This window comes from Hemiscyllium ocellatum, chromosome 4 (assembly GCF_020745735.1).
Source record: "Hemiscyllium ocellatum isolate sHemOce1 chromosome 4, sHemOce1.pat.X.cur, whole genome shotgun sequence".
NCBI classification, from domain to species: Eukaryota; Metazoa; Chordata; class Chondrichthyes; order Orectolobiformes; family Hemiscylliidae; genus Hemiscyllium; species Hemiscyllium ocellatum.
In genome coordinates, this window is record NC_083404.1 from 123,490,808 (window position 1) to 123,507,623 (window position 16,816).

Genomic DNA, 16,816 nt, shown 5'->3' on the forward strand with positions numbered 1-16,816 from the left:
AAATAGAAGATGAATTTATAAATGCTTTGCATAAATCTTTACAGCAGAAGACATTTAAGAGCATACTAATTGTTCAGGAGGTATAAGGAAGAGAGGAAATAATTACAATAACGATCTCTGGAGAAAAATGTCAGGGAAACTAATGGAGCGAAAGACTGATAAGTCTCCTGGAGTTGATGGGATGCATCCAAGAAAGTAGCTAGGGAGCAAACGCATGACTGGAACAGTGATAATAGAGTGGTATTGTCACTAGACTGTTCATTCAGCAGCTCAGCCAATGTTCTGGAGACTTGAATTCAAATTTCAAACCAAATATTTTTTAAAATCTGGAATTAAGAATCTACTGATGACCATGAAACCATTGTTAATTGACAGAAAAACCCTAATGGCTCACTAATGTTCTTCAGGAAAGGAAGTTTGTCATCCTCACCTAGTCTGGCCTCATGTGACTCCAGACCCACAGTAATATCATTTCACTTATCATCTCCTCTTCTGTGTTCTATGTTGTATTCCATTGTATAAATGGCTATAAAATCTCAACAAAGAAATTTAAACTGGACAGACTGCTTGGCATTAATCTAAGCACTGGAAAAGACAATTGTCGAAACAGACCTGTTGGCCCTGCAAAGTCCTTCTTACTGATGTGCGGACTACTGGTAAAGTTGGGAGTGCTATCTCACAGACTGTTTAAGCAACAACCTGATTTTGTCTGTAGGGTATGATTCTTTTTAGTATGACTATGTCCCAGACATTACCATCACCATTCCTGGATATGTCCTGTCCCACCAGCAGGACAGACCCAGCAGAGGTCATGGCACACTGGTATACAGTCGGGACGTTGTTGACTTGGGGGTCCAGACGCCGTGAGGTCTCAAGCTTCAGGTTAAACATAGGCAAGGATATCTGCTGATTATCACGTACCATCCTCCCTTGGTTGATGACTCAGTGCTCTGCCATGTTGAATAACACCTGGAGGAAGCAGGGAGGTGGCAATAGTGCAGAATATTCTCAGGGTTAGGGATTTCCATGTCCACCACCGACTGGCTGAGCAGCAGCATTATTGATGGAGTTGCTGGACTGCGTCAGCGGCAAATGGTGAGGGAGCCAACGAGAAGCTGCAGATGCATCTCTCTCTGACAGTTTTTGTAAGAGCAACCGCTGCACAGTCATTGTGGAGATTCTGCCTTCACATTGAGAATATGCTCTGTCATGTTGTGTGGCACTATCACCATGCTACATGGAACAGACTTTGAACAGATCTCACAACTCGGACATCCATGAGACGTAATGGATCATCAACAGTAGCGGAATTGTACTCCAGCACAATCTATAACGTCATGGCCGGCATATCCCCCACTCTGCTGTTTCCATTAAGCTAGTACATCAACCTTGGTTCAATTAAAAATGCAGGAAAGCAATGCTAGGAGCAGTACCCAACATACCTAAAAATGAGATGTTAACTTGGTGAAGCTACCAATTAGGACTACTTGCATGCCAAATAACATGAGCACCAAGTGATAGAGCTAAGCCATCCCACAATGATCAGATCTAAGTTATGCAGACCTACAACATCCATTATTGAAAGGTGGTGGACAATTAAACAGCTCACTGAAGATGGAACTCCTGTATTATCGCCATCCTTAATGATGGAAGAGCCCAGCATATCAGTGCAAATGATAAGGCTGAAGCATTTGTCACAATCTTCAACTGGAAATGCCAAGAGAATGAGGTGGGATCTTCTAGAAACCTACAAAATTCTATGGACTAGAAAGAAAATACACAGCAAGAATGTGATGATCAGGGAGTCCTGAACTAGGGGTCAAAGTTTAAGGCCATTTGGATTGAGATGGGGAGCAATTTCTTCACGCAGAAACTTGTAAGCATGTGGAGTTCTCTGCCATAGATAGGGAATAAGGCCAAATCATTGAATGTTTTTCATTAAGGAGTTAAATATATTCCTTAGGGATCAAAGTATATGGGGAGAAAGCTGAAATCGTGTACTGAGTTGGATGATGAGCCGTAATCATTTTGAATGTCTTGAAGAGCTGACCGGCATACTTGTGCTCCTATTTTCTAAATTTCTGAGGCAAGAGTTGAGGATGACACTTCAGTCTACAGAGGGATATATAAGGATTAAGCAAGTTGGCAAAAACTTGGCAGATAGCATGTAATGTTAGAATATGTACATTTACACATTTTGGCAGGGCGAAGAAAGTAGATCAAAATTATTTAAATAGAGAAAGACTGTAGAAAGCTACAGAACTGAGGAGTTTGGAAGTCTTCATACATAACTCTCAAAAACCAAAAAGCAAGTAATAGAGAAAGTGAATGGAAAGTGATCTTTTTTTTTCAAAAAGATGGAATATAAAAATAGGGAAATGTTGCTAAAACTAGGTAGACCACAGTTGGAATACCATGAACAGTTTTGGGTGCACTGTCTAATGGACAGATATATTGGCAAATGGAGGTAGTCCAGAGAGGGTTAACTAGGTTGATCACAGGTACAGAGAGACAGACTCATGAGGCATGGTTGAGTATGTTGGGCCAGTCAGAGTCTTGGATTAGCGGTATAATCCCAGAATAATTGATTGCCCTTTTAAATCAGAGATGAGGAAGAATTTTTTTCTTTTAGAGAATAGTGCATATTTGAAATTATTTACTACAGACGGTTGTTCAGGTTGGGTCAGGCTGAGACAAATAGATTTTTAATCGGGAAGGAGTTTAAGGTTATAAGGAAAAGGCAACCAATTGTAATTGAAGATGATCAAATCCACTAGTGTCTCATTGAATGGTCTATGTCTTATGGCGCAAAGATTATTTGCGGTACATGGTGCATCTTTTAAGTGAACAGATCTGAGGGGCAGAAGTGACCAGGTGAATAAATCAGTTGATTAAAATAAATGGGATCTGCTGTTTATAAATAGAGGCAAAATTGTAAAAGTGACAGGAAATTTAGCTGAAACTGTCATTAAACACTTTTTTTCTCCAGCTGGGGTTTTGAATGCAGTTTAGGCAGTATGCATTGGGAAGAATGCGAATGCTTTACAACTGGCAGAAAGCATTTGCTAGAGAGACTGTAGAAGCTTGGGCTAATCTCCTAGAAGTGAAGATAAACTGAATTTATTGATGTTGGAAATCCTGAGGCATGTAGATAGAATAATTAAAAGGCAATTGTTTTCAACAGCCAGAGGACAAGGATTTAAATAATCAGTGAAAAATCCAGTGTGTGGAAAAAACAGTTTTGTAACTCACATTCACAATTTAGAATGCACTGCCCGACAGATTGATGGATCTGGTTGTATCCTTCAGAGCAAGCTGGATATACACTTAGAAGAGGATAAAAATTGCAGAAAGAGCAAGGAGAGGGTGTTAACTAATTGGATTACTCTCTGTAAGAGTCCGTACAGACTTGATTGTATGAATGACTTTTGTGTTGTGCTATTCCGTGAATCGGAGAGAAAAGAAATTGTTGCATGATGGTTTAGAAGATATTGTCTGAAAGGACAGTGTAAGCAGATTTCACTTGCAACGTTTGAAGGAGAAATTGAATACTTGAAGGAAGGTAAATTGCAGTAATGTTGGGAAAAAATAGAGTTTGGATTAATTATGTGGCTGTGTTTGAGGCCTGATATCAGCACCATAGCCAAAGGTCTGGTGAAAGATTCTAGATTCCAGAGTAATGCAATGCTGAATTCTTCATTTTCTTGCTTTCTGAAAGATGCTTCCTGCAACCCATCTGGACTTTGCTATGTGTACAAAAATGCACGAATGTGGAGAACCAGTTCTTTGCATTCACTGTAGTGGCTGTATTCTTAAAGCCCATTTGTTGACCAATGCGTTTTGCTAATGATTTGGAAGTTCTGCTATCTGATGTGCTTTGTCGTAACTAAGAGTCTGTAATTGCTGTGCTTGTTTTCATATCTTAAATCCTACACAAATACAATTTGAGTACCTGATTAATATTAGTTCCTTGATAATCCTGGAAAAAAAATTGTATAGGAATAACCTTTTGTGTCAGCACAAGTAATTATGACATTACAGAAAGGTTAGCATACAGTAATAAATATGCAAAATAAAGTCAATATGAAGGCAAAGATTTTTATTGTGTAAACAGTAACATATAGAATTGGATAAAATAAGGTAAGGCAGACAACAAGGTTGCCAGCTCATTAGAGAGAGATGACTGGTGTGGAAAGCATTATCCCAAATAGTTGTTACAAAGTATTCGTCTTTCACCCATGTTATATGACATTATTTAAATATTTAAGATGTAGTTTGCGTAATAGCCCTGTGATAGGTGTTTGATGTATGGATTGTTCATGCATACTCCATTTCCGCATTATCATCAGCTGTCTGACTGTGTATAATAAGGCATTCAACATGGTTCCGTATGGAACACTAGTTAGCAAGTTTAGGTCACATGGAATCCATAGAGAGCTGGTCATTTCGATGTTAATTTGGCTTGAATTTAGAAGACAGGGTGGTAGTGCAAAGTTATTTTTCGGACTGGAGGCCTGTGACCAATAGTGTGCTGTAAGGGTTGGTGCTGGTTCCTCTGTTTTTTGTCATTGACAAATGAATTGGGTGTGAGTACAGGAGGTATGGTTGGTAAGTTAGCAGATGACAGCAAAGTTGGAGCTGTAGTGGACAGTGAAAAAGGTTATCTCAGTAAAACAGGATCTTGATCAGATGGGGCGATGGGCTGAGGAGTGGCAGGTAGAGTTTAATTTAGATACACGCGAGATGTTGCATTTTGTTAAGACAAATCAGGGCAGGACTTATACACTATAAGTCTGAGGGAGTGTGGGAAGTGCGATAGGGAGTGTGGCCAAACAAAGACGTTGGGTTGCAGGTTCATAATTGCTTGAGTGTAAAGTCACAGGTAGACAGGTGGTGAAGAAGGCATTTGATACCCTTGCCTTTATTGGTCAGGGTATTGAGTGTAGGAGCTGGGCAGTCATGTTGCTGCTGTACAGGACATTGGTTAAGTCACTTTTGGAATACTGCATTCAATCCTGGTGTCCCTGCTATAGGAAAGATATTATAAATCTTGAAAAGATTTGCAAAGATGTTGCCAGGGTTGGAGATTTGAGATACAGGGAGAGACTAAATAGGCTGAGGCTATTTTGTTTGGAGCATCACATGCTGAGGGGTGACCTTATAGAGGTTTATAAAATCATGAGGGGCATGGATAAGGTCCACAGTCAAGGTCTTTTCCCCAGGAAAGTGGACTGAGTCTAAAACTAGAATATTAAAAGGCATGTGGATGGGTACCTAAATGGGAACCGTATAGAGTGATATGGACCAAATACTGACAATTGGGACTAGATTAATTTAGGATATCTGGTCAGCATGAACGAGTTGGACTTAACAGTCTGTTTCCATGCTGTACATCTCTGTCTATGATTGTATGAATGGTGTCCAAAGTGAGCAGGATGTTGCTATCAATCCAAAAAGGTGGCCTACCACACAATTAAGAATGCAGTAAATGAGATTATGCTGATGTGATGCTAGCTGCTTTGGCTGTACCACCCAAGGCCTGGTGGATTGTATCAAACAACATATAACTGCAAGTTTGCACCAGAGAGGGTACTGACCATTCCTAAGTAACACGTATTTGCAGAACTCAAACCACAATGTCCAACACTAGTTATGCTTCCATGTTCAAGCCATTCTTGGTGATTATTTCAGTGTGTCCTGATGATTATTCTGACAACTAATTTAAGCTTGTTATTCGAGCATGCGGTGTTGCACTGTTGCATGTACCAGAATCTACATACAAAGGAACTATTCTTTACAGACTGAAAGAACATGTAAACGCATTGTGGCTGTTTTTACACGGCAAAACAGGTGACAGTGATTCTCTGGTTCATTATGAGGGTAATGCTTTGATCAATTTGAGTCAACCTGCTTGGATCAAAATTTCCATAGCTTGTCAGTTATCATTCAACTGGCACATTGACAGTGGCAATGTTTCTACAAATCGGACTCATTTGCCTCTTCTCATACATCATAAATGTTTCCATTTCCATTCATATTTCGAGACGAACTTAAACAAAGTATGTCTTTTTTTTTAATAAATAAAAAAAGCGGGAGTTATCCCAGGTGTCCTAGTCAATATTTATGTTGAGATCAAAACAACATAAAACAGATTCTCTGGTCATGATCGCATTATTGTTTATGAGACTTAATGTGCACAGTTTGAATACTGAGGTTTCTACTTCACAAAAGTAATAACACTATTAGCTTTAAAGTCTTTGGAGGGGCCCTTGATTGTCATGAATGCTGTGTAAGTCCAGTTTTTAATAATGAAGTGAATGTCCAGGGATTCTGCAAAATGAGATCTGCCTTTCAAATAATTCTAACAGGAAAAGTTTAATTGTTGTTTTAGCTATAATTTATTCATGATTTTATTAAATAATTTGGCCATTAAACATTTAATATTAACAATACCTTTTTTAATGACCACCAACTAGGCACAGTCATAAGATTGAGAATTCTAACTGAAAGCAGAAAACCCTAAGATGTGAGGGAGTTAGTGGGCTAACTGTAGAATAAAACTGACTCGTAATGCCATGATTGATCCTTAATCAAGTGATATACCATGCGTTAGTCATCTCAGTTCAGTTTGGATTAACCTTTGGCTTCACAGGATTTGAAATATAAGAAACACAAAACTGTAGTTGCTGAAGATCTGAAATTAAATGAAGTGCTAGAAGCACTCAGATGGCATAATGTAGAGAACAAAGAGAAGAAAGTAAAATTTATTTATGGTTTTATTTTGTGTATTTCACTATCTCAGGAGACCAAGAGGCTATGTAGTTAATCACATAGTTCGTAACTCACACCGCTGTTGTAATTGCCTATATTAGAGCCACTTGCATATAGCAAAGTCCAACAGAAGGTAGTACTAAATGACCAGATAATCTGTTTTTTTAGTGGTGTCAGGTAATACATTTGTTTGGCACATTGAGGGAATGCTGCTTTACTTTGACTAATGTTAAGAATTTTCTTATGAACCCCTGTGGAATCTTGCTTTGACAGCTTATCTGAAAAACAACACTTCTCCATACCACACTGCACTTAAATTATGCGTACAAGTCTTGACACTGGGGTTTGAATCCACAACTGAATTAGTTGAAACAACCAGCAGTGAGACAATCACCGATAGGTTATATAGGAAAGCACCAAAGAAACTTAAATAAAAGTAAAAGATGCAATTGCTGCCGTGTAGATCTAAATTAAAAACAAAAACTGCTGGGGAAACTCAGTAGGTCTGACAGCATCCGAGGAGAGAGAAAAATCCGTTCTTGCTTCAAATTCTGAGGTGACTTTTCTTCAGAATTATCTTGAGTTTCTGCAGTGATTTTTGTTTTTACATTAGATAAACTACATTGCTTTTAGCTCTGAAATCTAAGTGGGATGTAATTTGGTTTTGGTTCATTTTGTTACAACTCACAATTGGCACAAGGTTTGTGTGAAATATTTATACACTGGGATGTTTGTGAAGATGATGAACAGTTTGGAGCACTAATAGATATTCAGCCCTTACTCTGATGTACACTTTCACATTGTGTTCCAACATTTAGTATGAGTTTAATTTTTCTTCATGTGAGAACATGTGTTTACTTAGCTATAGGTTTTTGCCTCTAACTTTTAATTTTTATCTCCATAGAATATGAACGACACATAGCATCTAGTAGAAGCATGGCAGCTGGTTACCTTGACCCGAACTTGAATCACACAGCAGGTTCAGGAGCCAAGTCCCGTTTGAGTATGGAACGATCTCCTGGTGCCATGGAACGAGTGTTGAAGGTCTTCCATTATTTTGAGAGCAATAATGAGCCCTCAACTTGGGTCATGAACATCAGGCATGGTGATGCCACTGATGTCCGGGTGAGTTAGTATTCTTATTGAACTAAAACTTGTTGGAACACTATCCAATAGAACATTGTTGTTAGTTTTATCGATCTTATATTGTTTATCTTTCTTCAAAGTTTTACTTAGATTTAGTGAATATCTGTTCTAATGTTCTAGATGGCAGATGATAAATGATGCATAACACAGTAAGCATTATTTGCATGTTGTCACAACTAATTTGGGTAGTGCAGTGGAAACAAACTTGGGTTAAAAGAAAACACCCGTCGGCTTTTTCGACTTAACAAGAAAATAACTTTGGCAAATTGTGATTGGTTAATTTGTTTATAACAATGTGAAATGCTAAGTTATGACTCTGCAACATAAGACTCTATCCTTAAATTTCCCTCTTCACAAATCTATAAACAGTGACGGACATGACATGTATATTAATAGCAGGACAAGAGAAACAATGATCAGGAAAACACCAGTCTGGACCACAGGACTCGATGAGTTGCTTTTCTTGATTTACATTCCTTATTAGTTCTTTGTTATTGTCACAAGAACTTTGTGAAGCTCTTTCTCTTTCTCTGGTTGAAAATTCGACCTTTTGGCGCTTATCAAAGTTGTTGTGGTTCTGTTCGCCGAGCTGGAAGTTTTTGCTGCAAACGTTTCGTTCCCTGGCTAGGGAACATCATCAGTGCTATTGGAGCCTCCTGTGAAGCGCTGCTTTGATGTTTCTTCCGGTATTTATAGTGGTTTGTTCTTGCCGCTTCCGGGAGGCTCCAATAGCACTGATGATGTTCCCTAGCCAGGGAACGAAACATTTGCAGCAAAAACTTCCAGCTCGGCGAACAGAACCACAACAACGGACACCCGAGCTACGAATCTTCAACCAGACTTTAAGCTTATCAAAGTGTTTTATTCCTTCTTCAAAAGGAGAAAAGTAAGTGGAAGGCAGCTAGTGGAAAGAGATTTCCAGTACATGCATAGAGATTTTGATTTTGATGTTTTCTCTTTGTTAGGTGGTTCTTTGCTGCATTGACCCCTCCCCACACGTCATAGTCAGCTGATTAGGAGCCATTTAGAACGTTCTTGTTTTAGAGTCATACAGCATGGAAACAGACCCTTCGGTCCAACCTGTCCACGCCGACCAGATATCCCAACCCAATATAGTCCCACCTGCCCAGCACCCAGCCCATATCCCTCCAAACCCTTCCTATTCATATACCCATCCAAATGCCTCTTAAATGTTGCAATTGTACCAGCCTCCACCACATCCTCTAGCAGTTCATTCCATTTACGTACCACCCTCTGCGTGAAAAGGTTGCCCCTTAGATCTCTCTTATATCTCTTCCCTCTCACCAGAAACCTATGCCCTCTAGTTCTGGGCTCCCCAATCCCAGGAAAAAGACTTTGTCTATTTATCCTATCCATGTCCCTCACAATTTTGTAAACCTCTATAAGGTCACCCCTCAGCCTCCGACGCTCCAGGGAAAATAGCCCCAGCCTGTTCAGCCTCTCCCTATAGCTCAAATCCTCCAATCCTGGCAACATCCTTGTCAGTCTTTTCTGAACTCTATCAAGTTTCACAACATCTTTCCTATAGGAAGGGGACCAGAATTGCATGCAATATTCCAACACTGGCCTAACCAATGTCCTATACAGCGCAACATGACCTCCCAACTCCTGTACTCAATATTCTGACCAATAAAGGAAAACATACCAAACGCTGCCTTCACTATCCTATCTACCTGCGACTCCACTTTCAAGGAGCTCTGAACCTGCACTCCAAGGTCTCTTTGTTCAGCAACACTCCCTAGGGCCTTACCATTAAGTGTATAAGTCCTGCCAAGATTTGCTTTCCCAAAATGAAGTCCCTCACATTTATCCGAATTAAACTCCATCTGGTCCAGATCCTGTTGTAATCTGAGGTAACCCTCTTCACTGTCCACTACACCTCTAATTTTGGTGTCATCTGCAAACTTACTAACTGCACCTGTTATGCTCGCATCCAAATCATTTGTGTAAATGACAAAATGTTGAGGACCCAGCACCGATCCTTGTGGCACTCCACTGGTCACAGGCCTCCAGTTTGAAAAACAACCCTCCACCAGCACCCTCTGTCTTCTACCTTTGCGCCAGTTCTGTATCCAAATGGCTAGTTCTCCCTTTATTCCATGAGATTTAACCTTGCTAATCAGTCTCCTGTGGGCTACCTTGTCGAACGCCTTACTGAAGTCCATATAGATCACATCTACTGCTCTGCCCTCATCAATCTTCTTTGTCACTTCTTCAAAAAACTCAATCAAGTTTGTGAGACATGATTTCCCACACACAAAGCCATGTTGACTATCCCTAATCAGTCCTTACCTTTCCAAATACATGTACATCCTATCCCTCAGGATTCCCTCCAACAACTTGCCCACCACGGAGGTCAGGCTCACCGGTTTATAATTCCCTGGCTTGTCTTTACCCCCACTTCTTAAACAGTGGCACCACGTTTGCCAACCTCCAGTCTTCTGGCATCTCACCTGTGACTATCGATGATACAAATATCTCAGCAAGAGGTCCAGCAATCACTTCTCTAACTTCCCACAGAGTTCTCAGGTACACCTGATCAGGTCCTGGGGATTTATCCACCTTTAACCGTTTCAAGACATCCAGCACTTCCTCCTCTGTAATCTAGGCATTTTGCAAGATGTCACCATCTATTTTCCCATCTCTATATCTTCCATATCCTTTTCCTCAGTAAATATTGATGCAAAATATTTATTTAGTATCTCCCCCATTTTCTGTGGCACCACACAAAGGCCGTCTTGCTGATCTTTGAGGGGCCCTATTCTCTCCCTAGTTACCCTTTTGACCTTAATATATTTGTAAAAACCCTTTGGATTCTCCTTAATTCTATTTGCCAATGCTATCTCATGTCCCCCTTTGGCCATCCTGACTTCCCTCTAATGTATACTCCTACTTCCTTTATACTCTTCTAAGGTTTCACTCAATCTATCCGGTCTATACTTGACATATGCTTCCTTCTTTTTTTTAGCCAACCCTCAATTTCTTTAGTCATCCAGCATTCCCTATATCTACCAGCCTTCCCTTTCACCCTGACAGGAATATACTTTCTCTGGATTCTTGTTATCTCATTTCTGAAGGCTTCCCATTTTCCAGCTGTCCCTTTTACCTGTGAACATCTGCCTCCAATCAGTTTTCGAAAGTTCTCGACTAACACCGTCAAAATTGACCTTTCTCCAATTTAGAACTTCAACTTTTAGATCTGGTCTATCCTTTTCCATCACGATTTTAAAACGAATAAAATTATGGTCACTGGCCCCAAAGTGCTCCCCCACTGACACCTCACTCACACGCCCTGCCTTATTTCCCAAGAGTAGGTCAATTTTGCACCTTCTCTAGTAGGTACATCCACACACTGAATCAGAAAATTAGCTTGTACGCACTTAAGAAATTCCTCTCCATCTAAACCTTTAACACTATGGCAGTCCCAGTCGATGTTTGGAAAGCTAAAATCCCCGACCATAACTACCCTATTATTCTTACAGATTGCAGAGATCTCCTTACAAGTTTGTTTCTCAATTTCCCTCTGACTATTGGGGGTCTATAATAGAATCCCAATAAGGTAGTCATCCCTTTCTTATTTCTCAGTTCCACCCAAATAACTTCCCTGGATGTATTTCCGGGAATATCCTCCCTCAGCACAGCTGCAATGCTATCCCTTATCAAAAACACCACTCCCCCTCCTCTCTTGCCTCCCTTTCTTTCCTTCCTGTAGCATTTATATCCCGGAACATTAAGCTGCCAGACCTGTCCATCCCTGAGCCATGTTTCTGTAATTGCTATGATATCCCAGTCCCATGTTCCTAACCATACCCTGAGTTCATCTGCTTTCCCTGTTAGGCCTCTTGCATTGAAACTTCTTTTGGTTCAGAACTCCTTGGCTTCGTGGTGTCTGTTTCTGCTCTCAACGTTCCAAGAAAATGTAATATAGTAGGCAACACACTATATACTCTAATAAACATGAATTTCAAAACTAGAACCATCTCTTTCTACAGTGTCCTTTGTTTTCTGTTTTTAGTTCACAGTCCAGATGTATAAGTAATAAAAAGCTGCAGACTTTACAGTTTCTGTAACTAAAACAGGCATAACAAAACTAATCACTTCTCAAAAAAACAGCAGAAATTGGAGATGACATTCTTGAGAAGTTTAAGTTGAAAATTGTTTTAAAAATTCGGTCAAGAATCTCATTAAGCTGCATAAAGAATGTTGTAATGGGCCAGACCAAACCCTTTTCAAATATAGCAAGGAGATAGACGAGAGCCTACCTTTTGTTTTAATTAAAGGCAAGTATTCAGTGCTGTTTTCCAGATGTAATCTGATCGATTACACTCCGCTTTAAATGAAACATACTTTATTTTTACTGCAGAATTAAAATACAAACAAATCAAAGAAGAATTGATGTAACTTCAATTCTATTAGAAAGCTTAACAGAATAATAGATTATTTAACAGGATGTTGGTTTGCTTGCTGGGCTGAAAGGTTTGTTTCTAGACGTTTCATCACCATACTAGGTAACATCTTCAGTAAGTCTTCAACTAATGTTTATCTTGTTAATGTTGATCTTGCTTTGCGTATCTCATGTACAGTTTAACCTGTATGCCTCACTCTGTCTAAGCACCCTATGATCTGTATGTCCTTGCTTATTGTGTTCTGCCTGTACTGCTTGCAGTCGAAGCTTGTCACTTTTCTTAGGTACATGTGACTACAATAAATCTGATCAAATCAGGATTTCATAGCAGAGTACTTAGAAAACAATGGTAGAATCAAACACAGTCAGCTTAGATTTACAGGAGGGAAATCTTGCTTGACAAACTACTGAAATATTTCGAGAGTGTAACTAGTCGAGTTAATCAGGGAGAGCCAGTGATTTGGTTAATTAGGACTTCCATAAGGCTTTCAGTAAAGTCCCATTTAAGAAATGAATGTGTAAAATTGGGGGTAATATATTGAGATGAAGTGAAAATTGCTTAACAGACAGGAAACGAAGAGCAGGAATAAATGGCTGTTTTTCTGAATGGCAGAAAGTGACTAATAGGGTACTGCAGGGATTGGTACTCGAACCTCAGTTGTTCACAATATGTATTCATGATTGAGATGAGGGTACGAAGTGTAATATCTGCCACACTGCTAAAATTTGGAATGAATTTTCGATAAAATCTACTCAATCCCAGGAACTGTATTACTGCTCTTTTTGTCGATGGAATAGGAAACTCCCCAGTTACCTTTGTTTTTGCATACCGTTTGGCCATTTGACAATGTCAAAGAAATAGCCCAAATTCACTTTTAACCAAGCCTGTCTTCCAAAGTCAAATCAAACAAATCTGATAAATGTTGGAAGTGTTCCTTCCATATATGACTGAAAATTACCAGGTCATCACTATATATGCCACAATTGGATAATCCAGCAATGACCTTATTGCTTAGTCTCTGAAATGTGACTGGCTCATTTTTTATAGCAAATTGTATGACTTTAAACTGATACAGTCTATTCAGTGTTATTGTGTTCGCTCTTTCTGATAAAGGTACCATGCCGACCAGATAGCCCAACTCAATCTAGTCCCACCTGCCAGCACCTGGCCCATATCCCTCCAAACCCTTCCTATTCATATACCCATCCAAATGCCTTGTAAATGTTGCAATTGTACCAGCCTCCACCACATCCTCTAGCAGTTCATTCCATACACTACCACCCTCTGTGTGAAAAAGTTGCCCCTTAGGTCTCTTTTATATCTTTCCCCTCTCACCCTAAACCTATGCCCTCTAGTTCTGGACCCCCGACCCCAGGGAAAAGACTTTGTCTATTTATCCTATCCATCTTCTATTTTAACTCTCTGCTCTTCCAGATGAATTGTCACTACTTCAGGAAGTGAATTTTTGAACTCCTCAATTGCTCAATTTTTAATGCCCTTACTTACCTATAAAAAATTCTTTGTTTGTTCCTTTCAAACTCAATATAAGTTGATCAAGATCCCTCCTTAGATTCCTGAAACGTTGTCTGTTGGCCTCTGGCAGAAGCTCGTATGAAAATAAGATGGTTTCTTCACATCCTCATATACCCCAGATACCACCTCTGATAGTGATGCAAATACCTCACTAGCTCTACCTACATATTAAAACCCAAATGGTCACTGGCCTCTGCAGTTGTTTAGCAAATGAGATGAGAAAGGCTTCTAATTCCTTCTCATCAAATCGAGATAATGCTTGAATAGATTTAAACAGTTTCTCACCAGCCATTTGGCTACCATGGGTTTGTTCATCCTCACTCTCTTCCTCACTAAGCTTACCTTCAGGCTTCATCTCCAAACATTTAAGCTGACGTTCCTGTCCAAGTGCTAATTTCTGAAGTTTGAAACTCCCTCTCTTTCTTCCTTTGCTCCTACTCCTTTGCGCTCTCTTTCTTCTTCGCTCGTTCTCCATCTCTCTCTCTCTCTGTGTCTCTCTCTCTCTCTCTCTCGCTCCTCCGTCTCTCTCTCTCTCTCTCTCGCTCCTTCGTCTCTCTCTCTCGCTCCTTCGTCTCTCTCTCTCTCTCTCTCGCTCCTCCGTCTCTCTCTCTCTCTCTCGCTCCTCCGTCTCTCTCTCTCTCTCTCTCTCGCTCATCTGTCTCTCTCTCTCTCTCGCTCCTCCGTCTCTCTCGCTCCTCCGTCTTTCTCCCTTTTCTCCATCTCTCTCTCTCTCCCCCTCTCTCCTCCATCTCTCCCTCTCTCCTCCGTCTCTCTCTCCCGCTTTCTCCTCCGTCTCTCTCTCTCTCTCTCTCTCTCTATCTCTCCCTCTTCTCCGTCTCTCTCCCCCCTTTCTCTCCCCCCCCTCTCTCCCCCCTCTCTCTCCCCCCCTCTCTCTCCCCCCCTCTCTCTCCCCCCCCTCTCTCCCCCCTCTCTCTCCCCCCCTCTCTCTCCCCCCCTCTCTCTCCCCCCGTCTCTCTCCCCCCGTCTCTCTCCCCCCGTCTCTCTCCCCCCGTCTCTCTCCCCCCGTCTCTCTCCCCCCGTCTCTCTCCCCCCGTCTCTCTCCCCCCCGTCTCTCTCCCCCCCGTCTCTCTCCCCCCCCTCTCTCTCTCCCCCCCGTCTCTCTCCCCCCCCCGTCTCTCTCCCCCCCCCGTCTCTCTCCCCCCCGTCTCTCTCCCTCCCCCGTCTCCCTCTCCCTCTCCCTCTCCCTCTCTCTCTCTCTCTCTCTCTCTCTCTCTCTCTCTCTCCCCCCCGCCCCCCTCTCTCCCTCTGTCTCTCCTTTTGACTAAGAAATTGAGGGTTTGGTTAAGAAAAAGAAGGAAGCTTATGTCAGGTATAGACAAGATAGATCGAATGAACCCCTAGAAGAACATAAAGGCAGTAGGAGTATACTTAAGAGGGAAATCAGGAGGGCAAAAAGGGGACATAAGATAGCTTTCACAAATAGAATTAAGGAGAAGCCACAGGGTTTTTACAAATACATTAAGAACAAAAAGGTAACTAGGGAGAGAATAGGGCACCTCAAAGATCAGCAAGGCTGCCTTTGTGTGGAACCGCAGGAGATGGGGAATACTAAATGAGTATTTTACACCAGGGTTTACTGTGGAAAAGGACATGGAAGATATAGAATGTAGGAAAATAGATGGTGACATCTTGAAAAATGTCCATATTACAGAGGACAAAGTGCTGGGTATCTTGAAACACGTAAAAGTTGATAAATCCCATGACCTAATCAAGTGTACCCGAGAACTCTGTGGGAAGCGAGGGAAGTAATTGCTGGGCCCCTTGCTGAGATGTTTGCATCAATGATAGTCACAGGTCAGGTGGCAGAAGACTGGAGATTGGCTATCGTGATGCCACTGTTTCAGCAAGGTGGTAAGGACAAGCCAGAGAACTATAGACCAGTGAGCCTGACGTCGATGATGGGCAAGTTGTGATACGGAATCCTGACGGACAGGATGTACATGTATTTGGAAAGGCAGGGACTGACTAGGGATAGTCAACATGGCTTTGTGCATGGGAAATCATGTTTCACAAACTTGATTGAGCTTTTTGAAGAAGTAACAAAAAGAATTGATGAGGGCAAAGCAATGGACGTGATCTATATGCACGTCAGTAAGGTGTTTGACAAGGTTCCCCATGGGAAACTGGTTAGCAAGGTTAGGTCTCACGGAGTACAGGAAGAACCAGCCATTCAGATACAGAACTGGCTCAAAGGTAGAAGACAGAGGGTTCTGGTGGAGGAGTGCCAAGAGGATCGGTGCTGAGTCCACTAGTTTTCGTGATTTATATAAATGATTTGGATGTGAGCATAAGAGGTATAGTTAGTAAGTTTACAGATGACACCAAAATTGGAGGTTTAGTGGGGAGCAAAGGTTACCTCAGATTACAATTTGATCAGATGGGCCAACGGGCTGAGAAGTGGTAAGTGGAGTTTAATTCAGATAAATGCGAGGTGCTGCATTTCAAAAAAGAAAATCTTAACATGACATGTACACTTAATGGTAAGGCCCTAGGGAGTGTTGCTGATCAAAGGGACCTTGGAGTGCGGGTTCATAGGTCCTTGAAAGTAGAATCGCAGGTAGCTTGGATAGTGAAGAAGGCATTTGGTATGCTTTCCTTTATTGGTCAGAATATTGAGTACAGGAGTTGGGAGGCCATGTTGCAACTGTACAGGACATTGGTTCGGCACTTTTGGAATATTACACGCACTCTTGGTCTCCTTCCTATCGGAAAGATGTTGTGAAACTTGAAAGGTACAGAAACTGTTTACAAGGATGTTGTCAGGGTTGGATGATTTGAACTACAGGGAGAAGCTGAATAGGTTGAGGCTGTTTTCCCTGGAGCATCAGAGGCTGAGGGGTGACCTGTTAGAGGTTTATAAAATTCTGAGGGTCATGGAGAGGATAAATAGACAAAGTCTTTTCCCTGGGATGGGGGAG

The 16,816-nt window shown here is 41.2% G+C and overlaps 1 protein-coding gene across 9 annotated transcripts in view; it reads left to right on the forward strand.

Moving 5' to 3' along the window:
- The window catches only part of LOC132815081 (focal adhesion kinase 1), a 557,743-nt gene that overhangs the window by 255,387 nt on the left and 285,540 nt on the right, over positions 1 to 16,816 (forward strand). For all 9 annotated transcript variants that reach the window (XM_060823816.1, XM_060823815.1, XM_060823817.1 and 6 more), the window contains one exon: positions 7,676 to 7,896. In XM_060823816.1, coding sequence (XP_060679799.1) covers positions 7,708 to 7,896 — 189 coding nt within the window. In that variant the 5' untranslated portion in view covers positions 7,676 to 7,707. The remainder of the gene's footprint in view (positions 1 to 7,675; positions 7,897 to 16,816) is intronic.